Here is a 15,741-nt window from a genome sequence, read left to right on the forward strand (position 1 = left end):
TGTCACAACTTTTCAGCTCTGTTGTTGCGGTGCAAAAGCAGCTTTAGACAATACGTGAATGAGGGAGCATGGCTGTGTTCCAATAAAACAATATTTATAAAAACAGGCAGTGGGCCAGATTCGTCTCATGGGCTATATAGTTTACCACCCTCATCTAGAGTATAAATATATATTAGTATGGAATTGCAGTTCCCAAATAACCATCCCAAATATAGGCAGCTTATTCTAATTACAAAATAATGATTTTGAGGTTAAAAGAAAGGGAAATAAGTTGAATTGTTCCATGAAATTTCTTTCTTTTTATCAGATTTAGATTGTTTTAATGTAATTGATAGGTTTGATTAAAATATATCGTAAAAATTCCGTTTAAATGATTGTTTTAATTAGTATGAATATTTAGGCATGATAGCTGAAGACACATTTTACATATATAACAATAAAAAAGCCACAGCAGAATGTTAAAAAATAAGTTTGCATTTTTTTTTACCTCTGTAAGATACCTTTTCAACACTTTGATGAGAAAGTCTATATTAAGGGGAATTATTCTGATATTTTTGTGTGTTGGGTTCTTAACAAATCTGTATTTTAGCTTTCATTGTCTCTTTAAAATCTTTTAATTTTTTTTAATGTATTAATGGCCTGGCGTTTTTAATATAGTGAAATTAGCCTCCTTTACCTATAAACATTTTCCTCTAATACTGGGTGGCATGGTTCACATTTAATAAATGTAACTCCAATTTCTGTAGAAGTGGTTAAGAAAATATCATGATCAGGGACATAATTGCAAGTCTAAGAAATCTGATTTTGTTTATGATACCAAAGAGCTTTCTTTAAGAAAAAAATGACTATTAACTTTGAATTTGATGGCAGCTCTTAGTGTTTGTCAAACCCTGGAGATAGTAGTTGAACTGTAATTTCTGACAGCTGTGCTTTCTGTCTTCCTCAATCTTAGCTTTTTTGTGGTTGAAGATCACATTTTACATACAACCCAGGGCTTAGTAAATAGAGCCTACATTGATGAACTATGGGAAATGGCACTTTCAAAAACCATCGCAGCACTCCGTACTCACTCGGTATGTAAGAAGCCCAAGAGAAGTTCTTACTTGGAGCTGATTATCTATATACTATTCAGTGTTTTACTGCTTTAAAATCATTATATGTGTATCGTTTGGAATCACCCATTTGGAGCTATGATCTTCAAAGACATATGTAAGTAACCACTTCAAATTGCCGTGTTCTCCAACGCTGAGCCCACTTTTGTGGATGCTCTTTGCAATAAGAAAACAGCAGTTAACATTTATTGATTGCTCGCTCTGTCTGTGTCTCAGGCTTTGTTATGTGTGCTTCATATATATTTCATCCTCACTGCAACCCTATAATGTATTATTATTATATTTACCTTATAGTCTGGGGAACTGAACCTCAGAAAGGTTAAGTAACAAGCCTAATGTCACACAGTAAGTAGTGGAGCTTCGATTCAAACCCAGACAGTATGACTCCAGAGCACATGTTCTTAACCGCTACTCCATATTGCCTTCTGTAATGCCCATTAATAGTAATTTGGCGTTCACAGTTTATTCTTACTTTTTGAAAAAAGTTGTTTACAGCATATCAGTAAGTTGCCTTATTATGGGTTTTCATGATCTTTTGACATAAAATCATTGCACGAATTTTTGATGATAATCCACTTCATTTCAGAAAGAGAATGCTGGCTCTGAATTTATCATTCATTCATTCATTCAATATTTTTTGAACATTGATGACGTGTTGGTGGTGGGAATACAACAGTGAATAAGACAAAGTCTTTGCTTTCAAAGAGTTATATTTTAATTGGAGGAGATTCCCAATACATAAATAAGAATATCAGACAGTGATAATGCAATTCAGACAATTAAAATAGAGTGATAGATTAGGACAACAAGGTGCCTGCTTTTGATCGGTTGATCAGAAGTAGCATTCTGAGATCTAATATCAAGAAGGAGTCACTATTTATGCAAAGATCAATTATAAGAGTGTTCTAGGTATAATGAACAATAGTTTAAGGGCTTTGAGGTACTTTTATGTCTGAAGTGTTTGACGAATAATAGTGAGGTGTCAATAAAAGAAGATAATTTAGCATTTAAAAAATTTCAGTAAATAGCTCTAGTATCCATTTAGTTGTGCTAGCTAGAAACTTGTCTCCATGACCCTTCAACTCTCTTTATCTATTCATCAGCAAGTGTTCCAGAGTAAATGCCATATGTAAAATCTATAATTGAAGAAAGTGTAGCTGTTTTAGGGAATTAAAAAATGTCCAGAGTGTTAGAACATAGAACATAGAAAGCTATGGTAGGAAGTAAGAATAGAGAAGTTGAAGTACGTAGGTGTCATATTATTTAAGACCTAATTGATCCCTTAAGCAGTGGGCTGAATGGAGTGTGTGTGTGTGTTTGGGGTTCGGGTAGAGTAAATTGGAATGAGAAGATCAGATTTCCATTTTGAAAAGATTACTCTGGCTAAATTATGAATGAAGGGTGAGAATGGATGTGAGGAGAACAATTAGTAGGCTGGTCTAGTATTCCAGGCAAGAGGTAATGATAACTGGACCAAGGAGTGATAGTAGATATGCAGAGATGTGGATGAATTCGAGAGATTTTTAAGAAGTAAGATTAATTGTACTTTCTGATGGATTAGATATAAGAGATGAGGTTAAAAGAAATACCAAGGTAATGCCTAAGTTTGTGGTAGCCTTCCTTGGATGATAGTGTTGGTTTTGATGGTTTCAAGTGGGGAGGTTCATGAGTTGCCTTTGGATATGATTACTTTCAGATGCCTTTGTGCCATCCGAGTAGCAAGGTCTAGGAGATTGGTTAATATATGAGTTTGAAACCAAAGAGGATATGTTGTTATTGAATGTGTTGCAACTATTTTTCTCCTTTTATTTTTGTTTAGGGTTTCTTTTTTAGTATTTAAAAATTTTAAATGTTTATGTATCTAATTATATTTATCTTATTATTAAATTTTCTGCATTGCTTATATGTGGCCAAGAACTTAATCTTACAATTTTACCATTTTATTCTTTTGTCATAATAAAGTCTGGCAAATTTGAAAACATTTTTCAAAACTTCCTGCCTGTTCAGGTCCCTCAACTATTTTATGGCTTGATTTTTATACATTTATGTATTTACTACCACTTGTTGTTTTCATTTAAAGTCTGATTAAGGATCTCATTTAATTTTTTTCAATAGTATATCCATTGTCCTAAAATCATTTTTTTAATGTCTTATCTTTTCCCCATTGTATGGTGTGTTCTTACATATAAATATTTGTTATACAAAGATAACATGTTTATATAAGATAGTTAGAAAATATTGATTATTAATAGTAATAAATTTTGGCTGTGATCCCTGGCATAATTATTATTAGCTTTCTTATATGTAAATTTAAAGGTCTTTTTTTCTGTGTATGAATACACAATATACAATATATATTTAAAATAGAAACATGCTGTATTTTTCATTTACTATCTAATTAAACTGTAATAATTTTAATATACATTTGCACAATGTTCCATTGGAGGAATGTGCCATTTAAAAAAAGTTAATCCATTTGATAAGCTTTTTAAAAAAGTTTTTTTAAGCTATTAAAAGCATTGCAGTGAATATTTTTATCAATATTTCTTTGCACAATTGATTATACTAAGGATAAACTCTTACATGTGAAATTAGTGAGTTAAAGGATCTATACATTTCTTAGGCTCTGGATGCGTATTGCTAATTTGCTCTACAAAAATTGTGGAACCATTTAGCACTCTGAGCATTATCTATTAGAATGCCTATTTCCCTTTTCCTTTTACTCCATAGAAGGTTATATTTACAAACAAAAAATCATTCCCAATCTATGTCTGAAATTATATCTTAATTTAATGTTTTTCTTTGATTAATACTGATATTGAAAATCTCTTCATATGTTTTTAGTTGTTTGTATATCTTTTGGAATTTCCTGTTCATATGCATTACCTTTATATTTTAATAGGTTTTTAAAATATTTTATAATTTATTAATAGAACATGGCTGTTATTGTTTAATCTGAATGTTAATCTCTCTTCTGATATATAGGTTGTAAATATTTTTTCTTAGTTTCCTATGTTTCTGACCTTTGCTTTTCTTTTCCTTGGCTTTACAGAAGTTTAAAATTTTTGTGTAAAGTTTATTAAAATCTGACTTTACAATTTGTTTTCCTTATTCCAGAGACTATGTAATTATTTGTCTATATTTGATTTTAGTATTTCTACTAAATACTGATCACAAACATAAAAAGTTTATTTTAGCATAGAGTGTGAGGTTAGACTCCATCTTTATTTTCAAAATGACTCATCATTTCCAATAACAGTATTGTGATAATCGGTTGTTTTATTCAACTCGAGTTGCCATAACAAAGTACCATAGACTTGGTAGCTTAAACAACAGAAATTTATTTTCTCACAGTTATGGAGGCTGGAAGTCTGAGATCAGGGTGCCAGCATGGTTGGTTTCTGGTGAGAAATCTCTTCCTGGTTTGCAGATGGCCACATTCTCATCGTGTCCTCACATGGCCTTTCCTCAGTTTTTATTCTAGTGTCTCCTTCTCCTTTTATAAGGATACCAGTCCCATCAGATTAAGGCCCACCCTTACGACCTCATTTGACCTTAATTCTCTCTCTAAGGCCGCCTCTGCAAATACAGCCACACTGGGGGTTAGGGCTTCAACATATGAATTTTGGGAGGACACAATACTCAGTCCATAACATCTGTCCTTTCCCAATGTATTTTGAAGACCACCTTTATCATATAATAATATATTATATAAACATTAAGGTCTGTTTCTAGGCTCTATGATTTCCCCCCTACCCCCTTTCCTGCTCTCTGTCTTTAACCAATACAACATCATTTTGATTATTACATCTGATATAGTGTGGTTTAATTTCTTACAGGACATATTTATCCTCTAAAATCCCCTTTTTAAAATATGCTATTTAACTTCTTACTTTTCTTCCAGGTTAATTTGAGAATCACTTTGTCACATACCTTCCACCACTTACCTCCCCCCAAATTTGAACTATAGTGTTATTATGCAGTAAATCTGTGCATTAAAGTGGAGATAATTGACATATTTCAGTATATGGTATTTTTCACAAGGAATGTATGTATTTTTCTCACTTATTTGCCTTTATGTCTTTTGGTAAAATATTTTATATGCTCCCCATCTAAGTCTGATTTTTGGTGTTTTATGGTTTTTTCAGGTAATATTTTGAGAAAGTTTTTTTCCTAATCATTTTTATTAACTAATATTACTGTCATTCTATGGGAGAGAAGTACCTGATTTTGTTTGTTTATTTTATATCTGTCCATTTCACTGCACCAGTTTTACTTTTTTCCTGAGAAAAGCTGTTGTTCTTTTAGAAAACTTAGATTTCTTTCAAGCTGTTTCTTTTTTGTAAAGCAGTGCTTCTTAACTTTTTGTGTGTGGCTAATACATTTGAGAATGTGACAAATCTGTAGAACTCCTTCTGCAGGAAAGTGTAGTCTTCATCCTGCAATCGTATTTGATGTCATTAAGAGTAGGACACTTTCCAAGTGTACCAAATAAAGTGTATGTCTATGGAGAAAATTAGTCTTAAGGGAGTTTTTCTTTGTAGATCTACTGTATGTTCTTTTGAACTGAAAAATAAATGACAAAATACCTCCTCTTTTTTTCCCCCCAATAGTTCAGCATCAGTCTATAGAGGTAGCAAGTAGACTAGAGGTTGCTTAGGGCTGAAAGTGGGTAGGAGGACTAAGGAGGTGACAGCTTAACTGGCAAGGGGTTTCTCTTTGAGGTGAAGAAAGTATTCTAAAATTGACTATGGTTATGTTTGCACATATCTGCGAATATACAAAAAGCTAAAAAAAACCATTGAATTATATACTCTAAATGGATGAGTTGTATGATATGGGAATTGTATCTCAACATAGCTATTAAAACATAACTCAGCATCACACACATTTACTCATTGAACCATTTTATCCATTATGAGACAAAGTAGTTGATGCCACAGATGCTAATTCTATTTCATGACAATATTTATTGTATCATATTAGCCAGCAAGCAAAACAAAATAAGAACAACCCAAACATCAAAACAAATCTCAAAAACAAACACTATATCTGAGTGACTATGTTATTTGTTTATTAAAAATCTATATATTTTTCTTATTTTCTATGTCACTATTTAAAACTACTCTTTACTTTTTCTGATTGAATTATTAGTCATTGCATAAATTGGAAACATTTTGAAATATATAGTATTTCAGATATTAATGTGTACAATATTCTCAATGGTGATTTCAAAACATGATAAAGATTTCACTCAATCCATCTGACTTAGAATTCAAATTTAGCATATTGCTAAAATATAATAATAATACAAAGGAGACTTCACATCAGGAATGGTTCAGTATTAGAAGATCTGCTAATATAATTCCTAATATGATTGTTAATAATATGATAAACAGGAGTCGGCTCAGTGGCGCAGCGGTTAAGTGCGTGCGCTCTGCTTTGGTGGCCCGAGGGTTCGCAGGTTCGGATCCCAGGCGTGCACTGACGCACCGCTTGTCAAGCCATGCTGTGGTGGCGTCCCATATAAAGTGGAGGAAGATGGACACGGATGTTAGCCCAGGGCCAGTCTTCCTCAGAAAAAAAGAGGAGGATTGGCATCGGATGTTAGCTCAGGGCTGATCCTCCTCACGAAAAAAAAAAAATGTGATGAACAGATCATTTGATAATACTGAAAAGGTATTTTTTAAGATTCAAAATTATGGAACAATGTAATCCTGTGTGGCCAAAAAACCTCACGTTTTATAGATATTGATATTGAACATTTTTTCTTATTATGTGATAGGTGGACAAGAGCATGCACTGTGACAGAGGTTTTATGCATACTCACATTGATACCCATCTCCCTCCCACATATACGGATTTTAAGTTTTTTTGAGTGAAAGGTTATACTGAGCATATGTGTCTTCCAGATCTCCTAACCAAAAATCTCATTGAAATAACATGGGGGGGAAACAAACTAAAAAGAGAAACTCTATGAAGTACCATGCATAGGCCAGAAGTTTTGAAAAATTTCTTTGAACTTAGAAAACAGAAGGAATCAGAGTAATGACTGAACCTGAGAAAAGAAAATATTACGTTAAATATGGTAGAGGGGGGTATTGTCAAAGTAGGAGACATTCTTCCAAATGGAATCTAGGAGCACTGTAAATTCAGTCAATAAATACAATGAGCAGAAATGGGCCTAGGAGAAATCATAAGGGAAATTATTTAGAGGTCTACTTTCCAAAAACCTTGGCCAGCCTGCTGCTTACCCAATTCCTTTGGCCAACCTTACTGTCTACATAAAGAGACAGTAGCATGGTCAGTGAAATTCTTTAGTGCTACTGTTGAACAAGGTGATTCATCTACCCCACTCACTTACAAAGAGCTTATAGTCAGTTTCTTGGGAAACAGGCTTAAAACTGCAGAGGATGAAACCCATACCAGTTATCCATACTAATCAACCTAGTCCTTTATTCCAAAACATGAACAGACAGTCAAGAGTCATAAAATGTAGGAAAACCAATTACATCAAATAGAAGACAACAATAAACAAATAGAATAACTATTCTTTAGCAAATACAAATAATTCATGGACTAGTAGAAAAACTTGAAAGTAATAATTATTTCTGATTTTAGGAATATAGGAGGCTATGTTATTCATGCCAACCCTTCAGCTGGAAACAACTAGAAATGCTGCTTTATGTGTATATATAAGATGTTCTTCAGGTCTCAAGTGCATAGTCAGGATATTAAGGAATTATCAGGCCAAATCAAAGGGAAATTGAGAGTCCAGAGAGGTAGGCTAAACACTTAAGCTGCCTTTGCCTTGAGGTCCCTTGTTAGTACAGACAATTTGAACATAGATTTTGACAGGCTCTTGGGCCTACCCAAGATGGAGAGGCTAATATGGTGCCCTCCTCACATTAAGTTGGAAAGGACTATTCCTTTCAGATTAAGGGTTGAACCAGAAGTAAAAGAAAAAGCAGTGAAAATTCTTCCCTCAAAGAAATCGCCAGGTCCAGGAGGTTTTATCTCCAATTCCTACCTTACATAAACACAGAAAAGAGGAAACACCAACTCATTTTATGAAGTGTGTGTAATTTTGATAATGAAACCAGGTGAGGATAGTATAAGAACTCATAAACTCATAAATATAGATCAGGAATCCTAAGTAAATACTAGAAAACAGAATCCAACAATTTATAAACAACATTAATATATTGAGTTTATAGTCACAAAAGCAAGGTTGCTAATATAAAGTTTAATATTACAAAGTCTATTAATGTAATTTAACACATTAATAGATTAAAAATTATATAATCATTTCAATAGGTACAGAAAAGCAAGTAATAAAACACACCGTAAATTTATGGTAGAATCTATTAGTAAGTTAGAAACATAAGAGAATTTCCTTAAACTGATAAAAGTGATCCTCAAAAACCTATAACAAATATCATTTAATTACCATCACTGCTATTTTGTATTGTACTTGAAGTCATATCCAGTGTTGTAGGGCAGAAAAATAAATAAACCTTTGATAAGAAGAAATAAAATTGCCCTTTTTGCAGATGATATATTTTTGTATATTGAAAGTCCAAAGGAATTTACAGAAAAATTATTATAATCAATAGAAGAGGTTAGAAAGTTTCCTGGATACAAAATCCTTATACAAAATCAGTTGTCTTTCTATAAACCAGGAATAAAAGTTGAGATATTAAAATTTTTAAAAGATAAAATTGACACAATAGCAGAAGTCAAATGTAGCAGAAATGTATTTAACAGAAGGTGTTCAAGACCTCTGTGGAGAAGATTCTAAAATGTTATTAAGAGACTAAAATGAATTCAAGAAGACCTAAAAAAAATTGAGAGATATACCATATTCATTGATTGGAAGAGCTATTGTAGATATCACTTCTCTCAAAATTCATCTATAAATTTAATTCAGGGCCAGCCACAGTGGCCTAGTAGTTAACTTCAGTGCACTCTGCTTTGGCAGCCTGGGTTCAGCTCCTGGGTGCAGACCTACACCACCTGTCTGTCAGTGGCCATGCTGTGGTGGTGGCTCACATACGAAAAGAGGAAGATTGGCAGCGGATGTTAGCTCAGGGCGACATTTCCTCAGCAAAAAAAAAAATTAATTCAGTGCCAATCAGAATCTCAATAGTTTTATTTTGGGGAGGATGAATACTTTGCAACCTGATTGTAATATTTTTAAGTCAGTACAAAGACCAAGAACAGGTAAGAGACTCCTTAAGACTCAGAATAAGGTAGATGGCTTTCCTCTACCAGATATTGAGATTTAATTTAAAAATCATATTAATTTAAGACACTCTTGTACTGTCATTGGGTAGATAATGAGAACAGAAAAAAGGGCTTCCAAACAGATCCTTGATGTTTATAAAAGAGATGACATTGCAGGTCAGTGGGTAGAGGACAGACTTTTCAATGAATAGTACTGGGACAGTTGACGCTCAGTATGGGGGAAATAATATACCAAAAAATGAGTTTCAGGTGGGTAACACATCAAACTGTGAAAGGTTAAACTGTAAATCTTTTAGTAGATAATATAAGGGAATGTCTTTATGATTCAGGATATGGAAGGAGTTCCTAACTAAAATCTGAAAAGCACTAACCATAAAGGAAAAGATACATATGTTAAACATTAAGCTACATTAAAACTGTAAGAAAAAAAACAAAAAAACAAAAGATAATGGAAAAAATAAGCCACATAGTAAGAAATGATATTTGCAACACATAAAATCAGCAAAGAACTAGCATAGAATATATAAAGAATTTCTACACATCATTACAATAAAGACAGACATCTCAATAGAAAAAGTGATCAAAAGATTTAAACAGATACTTCACTAAAGAAGGAATCCACCTGGTTGAGAAACATGTGAAAGGTGCTCAACCTTAGTGTATCAGTGAAATGCAAATTAAAACCAAATGAGATAGTGTTATGCAAGAATTGACAATACAAATGTTGATAAAGATATGAAGCAATCAGAACTCTTATATACTAGTAAGGGAATGAGTCTAAATTGGTAAAACCCTTTGAAAAAGTTTGACATTATCATGTGAAATTGAAGATCCCCATGAACCACCAATTCTTTTCCTTAGCTATATTCCCTCGAGAAACTTGCCCTAATGCACCATAATACATGTGCAAGAATATTCATTCCAGCGTTGTTGAATTTTCAAAATTAGAAATGACTTAAATTTCCCTCAGTAATAAAATGAATAATCTGAGTTAAACTCATAACATGGAATGCTGTACAGCATGAGAATGACCAAACTATAGCTATATACAGTAGCATAGACGAATTTCACAAGTATAATGTTAAATGATAGAAGCAAAACAGAAAATGATACTTACAGTTTATTTCCATTTATGTGATGTTGAGAAAGAAAATAATGAGTAACTCTGAATATTTAGGTGGTTACAAAGCAATGAAATTAAAAGAATGAACTGACAAGCCACAGACTGGGAGAAAATATTTGCAAAATGCAGATCTGATAAAGGACTGGTCTCGAAAAGATACAAAGAACTTTTAAAACTCAACAATATGCAAACAAACAACCCAATTTAAAAGTGAGCAAAAGTTCTGAACAGACACTTCACCAAAGAAGATATACAGATGGCAAGTAAGCATACAAAAAAAATCCCCACATCATATATCATCAGGGAATTGCAAATTAAAAAAACAATGAGATGCTGCTACACACCTATTAGAATGGCTAAAATCTAAAACACTGACAACACCAAATGCTGGAGGGAATGGAACAACAGGAACTCTTATTGCTGATGGGAATGGAAACTGATGCAGCTAGCTTAGAAGACAGTTTGGCAATTCTTACAAAACTAAATATAGTTTTATCATATGATCCAGCAGGTGTACTCTAGATATTTGTCCAAATGAGTAGAAAACTTATGTTAACACAAAATGTTAACATGCATGTTTCTAGCAGTTATTGGTAATTACCAAAACTTGGAATCAACCAAGATGTCCTTCAGTAGGTGAATGGATAAACAAACTTAGGTACATCCATATAATTGAATATTATTCAATGGTACAAAGAAATAAGGAACAAGCTTTCAATCCACAAAAAGACATGGAGGAAGCTTAAATTCACATTGCTAAGTAAAAGAAGCCAATCTGAGAAGGCTACATACTTTATGATTCCAACTGTATGACATTCTGGAAGAGGCAAAATTGTGGAGACAGTAAAAAGATTGGGTGTTACCAGGATTCGAGAGAGGGATGGAAGGATGAGTAAGTGGAGTGCTGGGGATTTTTAGGACAGTGAAATGATTCTCTATGATATTGTAATGGTGGAATATATCATTATACATATGTTAAAGCCCATAGAATATACAACATAAAGAGTAAACCCTAATATAAACTATGGACTTTCGTTAATGATAATGTGTCAATATTGGGTCATCAGTTGTAACAAATGTACCACACTAATGCAAGATATTACAGTAGGGGGAACTGTGTATGAGTATATGTGTGAAGGAGTATATGGGAATTCTGTACTTGCTGCTCAGTTTATCTGTCAACTCAAAACTGCTCTAAAAAGTAGTCTATTAAGTTAAAAAATACAAAGAAACAAAAAAACTCAGGAAAAACATGGAAATGATTATCATAAAAGTCATGATATTATTTCCCTTAGTGGGAAGGAAAGGAGTTTTTTTTTTTTTTTTTTGTGAGGAAGATCAGCCCTGAGCTAACATCCATGCCAATCCTCCTCTTTTTGCTGAAGAAGACCGGCTCTGAGCTAACATCTATTGCCAATCCTCCTCCTTTTTTCTCCCCCCCAAACCCCCAGTAGATAGTTGTACGTCATGGTTGCACATCCTTCTAGTTGCTGTATGTGGGACGCGGCCTCAACATGGCGGGAGAAGCGGTGCGTCGGTGCGCGCCCAGGATCCCAACCCAGGCTGCCAGTAGCGGAGCACGCACACTTAACCACTAAGCCACCAGGCCGGCCCTGAAAAGGAGTTGTGATTAGAGCATCTGGGAGCTTCTGGCATGCTGGTGCTGTTCAGTTTTGCTTGCCTGGTAAAATAGTACATATAGGTTTATTCTTTTTTTTCTTTATGTATACGGTACTCACAATTTAAAAAAGTGTAGGAAAGAGGAAAAGGAAGCAAGCAAGCCAAAGAAGGGCAGAAATCAAAGATAAAATTGCTTTCTTGGAAATCTATGATAGAGGTTTAATTCAAATAGAATAGAGAAATTTAATTTACAGATTAAATAGATAAAATTGCCTATTTTTGTGGTCAAGAAGATAAAGTCAAATATATATCCCAAAATATGAAGCAAAAACACAAAGAGATGGAAAATATGAAAGGAAAGTTAAGAAATATGGATAATTGATTTTGGTTGTATCTAATAGAAAGATAGGATAATCACAAAGGAGAGACTTTAATAATTAAAGAAATAAAAGATGGAAATTTCCCTGCAATGAAGAAAGACCGGATTCTTAAAATTGAAAGGCTGCATTGAATCAAGCAGGGTAAATTGATGGGAGACAATTTTCTCACATCTGAAATTTTGTATTTTAGTTTGAGGGCAAAAGAAAGGCATTTTCAAACATATAGGGATTCAAAGTTTAGTCTTTACCCATCCTGTATTATTAGGTTCTACAAAAAATGAAAAAGAAATCCAAAATATATGATGGGGTAGGATTAAATAAATTGTGTGCAGAAAAATGAGCAAAACTCACAGATATATCTAAATAACCGGTTATTTGATTATTTGTAAAGTTTAATGCTATTAAGAATTCGTACAAAAGGAGAGATTTAATGTTTAAAAAGTTTTTTTGATGAAAACTCTAGAGTATTTCAAGTAATCAGTGAGCAGAAAGTATATAACTTATTAATAACTACTGTACCTTAATTAAAAGAACTCATTTGGTGAAAAACATGAAAGGAAGTAAAAAGGAAAGAAGAAATTATTGGAAAGGGAAACTTAAAATGACATGGCTGGAATAGGTCCAAATATGTCATAATCACAGGAAATGTTAAAGAGTAAGAAAGTTTTATAGTCTGATTACTAAGAGATATCATACATTAATTAAGGTGACCTAAAAAGATTAAAATTAAAGAGGAGTAGAAAGGTGGTATTCTCCAACGCAAATAGAATTGAAGTTGAAGACTATTAAATGGGAGAAGAGAGGAACATTTTGTAGTGATATTAGTTTTAACCTACCCAAAAGGCAATAGCCTTTTTACAGGGGACAACAAGCATCAATATGTATAAAACAAAACTGTTAGTAAGAAGAGAAACTGATGAACCACACCATCGTGGGAGAATTCAGCACACCTCTTTCAGGAATTGAGAGATCAAGCAGAGAGCAAATAACAAAACTATAAGAGGATTTGAATATCAAAGTCACTGAACTTTCTTCATAGTGACATATACATCTTTTGTATGCTGCCTACGGAAGCTACCTTCCATGTCATTTCAGTTTTCCAATTTGTTGATAAGAGCTTGTACATGGACTTCATTTGTGATTTCTATTTTCCTCTGTGTTTATGTTTATTTTCTCTTGTATTCCTTGTATTGTTTAGTTTTGTTTTCTCTTTCTTGTTTAATCAGACTTGCCTAAGATTTGTCTACTTTACTGATTTTATTTTTAACTTGAGCTGTTAGTTTAATTGATCAAATCTTTCATGTGTTCTCTATGTTACTAATTTCTGCTTTTAATTTTATCACTTTTGTTTTCTCACTTATTTATGGTTTATTTTGGCTTTTTTGGCCTAGCTTCATGAGTTGAGTGGTTAGTTTATTTTCTGTCTTTTGTGTTTTCTAATGTTTGCATATAAAGATATAAATTTATTTTGAATATGGTTCCATTTCATAGGTTTTGGTATGAAGTGTTTCATTGTTCATTTAAAAATAATCTGCAACGTCAATTTTGATTTCTTCTTTAACTGAAGAGTTGTTTAGAAGTGTGTTTTAAAATTTCCAAGTGTTAAAAATGTAGATCATTGCTTATTGGAGTCTCTACTCAGCTCTTCCCTGGCTGAATCTGGTGTTACCTTAAACCAGGAAAGAATTGGACCCTTTCTAGGGCATCTTCAACAGGTGAAGCATTAAACAATTAAATAAATCAAAATTTAGTTTTATTTTTAATAATAAAGGTCCTTTTCCTCTTTGTCTTTTGTTTCCTTTAGTCTTATTGCTCTGATCCAAACCTCGTGTTAGATTTGAAGAACCTCATTGTGCTTTTTGCTGACACACTTCAGGTTTGTGACTTCTGTTTACATACGTAGATATCTAGATTAATATTTATTCAGCTCTCTGTCTTTTCGTTGTCTACCTAAGCTGGAATAAGTACCTCTAAGTTTTTAGTTGTGTTTCTTCTTTTCCTACAGCTAGATCTTTTTATCTCTTTATAGCATTTCCTGGTCATCACCTTGACCATTTATGTACTCATAAGTAGTTCCCATCCCATTTTTTATCTCAGAGCAAATCAATTAATTGAACCACTCACTACCTTAGTTTTTCAAAAGGTCCTTAATTCAGGTATGGTGCCTGAGTGATTTTGGAGATTCTTAGCTACCATCTTGAATAATGATTATTGATTTGAACCACATGTTATATCCAATAGAACAGCATTAGAAGTGAGATTGGTAGCATTTTCAATTTCTTTTCCTACTCCTGAAGGTTGCTGAGAGTTACAGGAGGGGTTGTAGGGAGAACTTAGCTGACAAGTATATATTCATTTTAATTTTCATCTTTTAATTTTTTTCTGACTGGCTTAGATATTTTGGTATGTATCTTTTAATTTTTGAGAGAAACACACTAGACATTAGATGGAAATGAAAGATTCTCCTATCATGATTTCATTTATAAGGCAGTCTTTTTTTTTTTATAATTTTATTTATTTATTTTTCCCCCAAAGCCCCGGTAGATAGTTGTATGTCATAGTTGCACATCCTTCCAGTTGCTGTACGTGGGACACGGCCCCAGCACAGCCAGAGAAGCGGTGCATCCGTGCGCGCCCGGGATCCGAACCCGGGCCGCCAGCAGCGGAGCGCGCGCACCCAACTGCTAAGCCACGGGGCCGGCTCCATGATTTCATTTAAATTCTTGGCCAAAGAACAAAAATATCTTTCAGTGCCTAATCTCTCTCATGTTGCTAAAAAAGATCATCTTATAAAATGAAGCTGTTTTCTTATTGTGTTTCAGGTGTATGGTTTTCCTGTAAATCAGCTTTTTGACATGCTGTTAGAAATCAGAGATCAATATAGTGAAACTCTGCTGAAGAAGTGGGCAGGTATTTTCAGGTGAGAAATTATCTATAGTCGTGTGTGTGTGTGTGTGTGTGTGTGTGTGTGCGCATGTGCATTTGTGCACGCATGTATGTTTAGACCTAAGGTTTTTCAGATGTTATAAGCAACAAGTGTATGCGGCCTATATTTTCTAGCTGTGATCCAGGTTATGATTCAGGATTCAAGTAGATTGTAGTGATGTCCCAAATAAAGTTCTCAAGATATCCAGTCTCAGTCTACTTAGTGTCTACTAAGTGGGGAGTCCCCAAACTCCATTTTGGTTTTTTTGATCCTTTCAATAAGTGTTAAATACCTTGGTTCAGACCATCCAGATCATCTTAGGTATTCTTATTA

At 33.5% G+C, this 15,741-nt stretch overlaps 1 protein-coding gene across 3 annotated transcripts in view; it reads left to right on the forward strand.

The window, feature by feature from the left end:
* EXOC6B (exocyst complex component 6B) overlaps positions 1 to 15,741 on the forward strand; it is a 588,554-nt gene that overhangs the window by 303,236 nt on the left and 269,577 nt on the right. For all 3 annotated transcript variants that reach the window (XM_058550958.1, XM_058550957.1, XM_058550956.1), the window contains 3 exons: positions 953 to 1,073; positions 14,287 to 14,358; positions 15,305 to 15,402. In XM_058550958.1, the coding sequence (XP_058406941.1) occupies positions 953 to 1,073; positions 14,287 to 14,358; positions 15,305 to 15,402 (291 nt within the window). The remainder of the gene's footprint in view (positions 1 to 952; positions 1,074 to 14,286; positions 14,359 to 15,304; positions 15,403 to 15,741) is intronic.

Source organism: Diceros bicornis, chromosome 12 (genome assembly GCF_020826845.1).
Source record: "Diceros bicornis minor isolate mBicDic1 chromosome 12, mDicBic1.mat.cur, whole genome shotgun sequence".
NCBI lineage: Eukaryota > Metazoa > Chordata > Mammalia > Perissodactyla > Rhinocerotidae > Diceros > Diceros bicornis.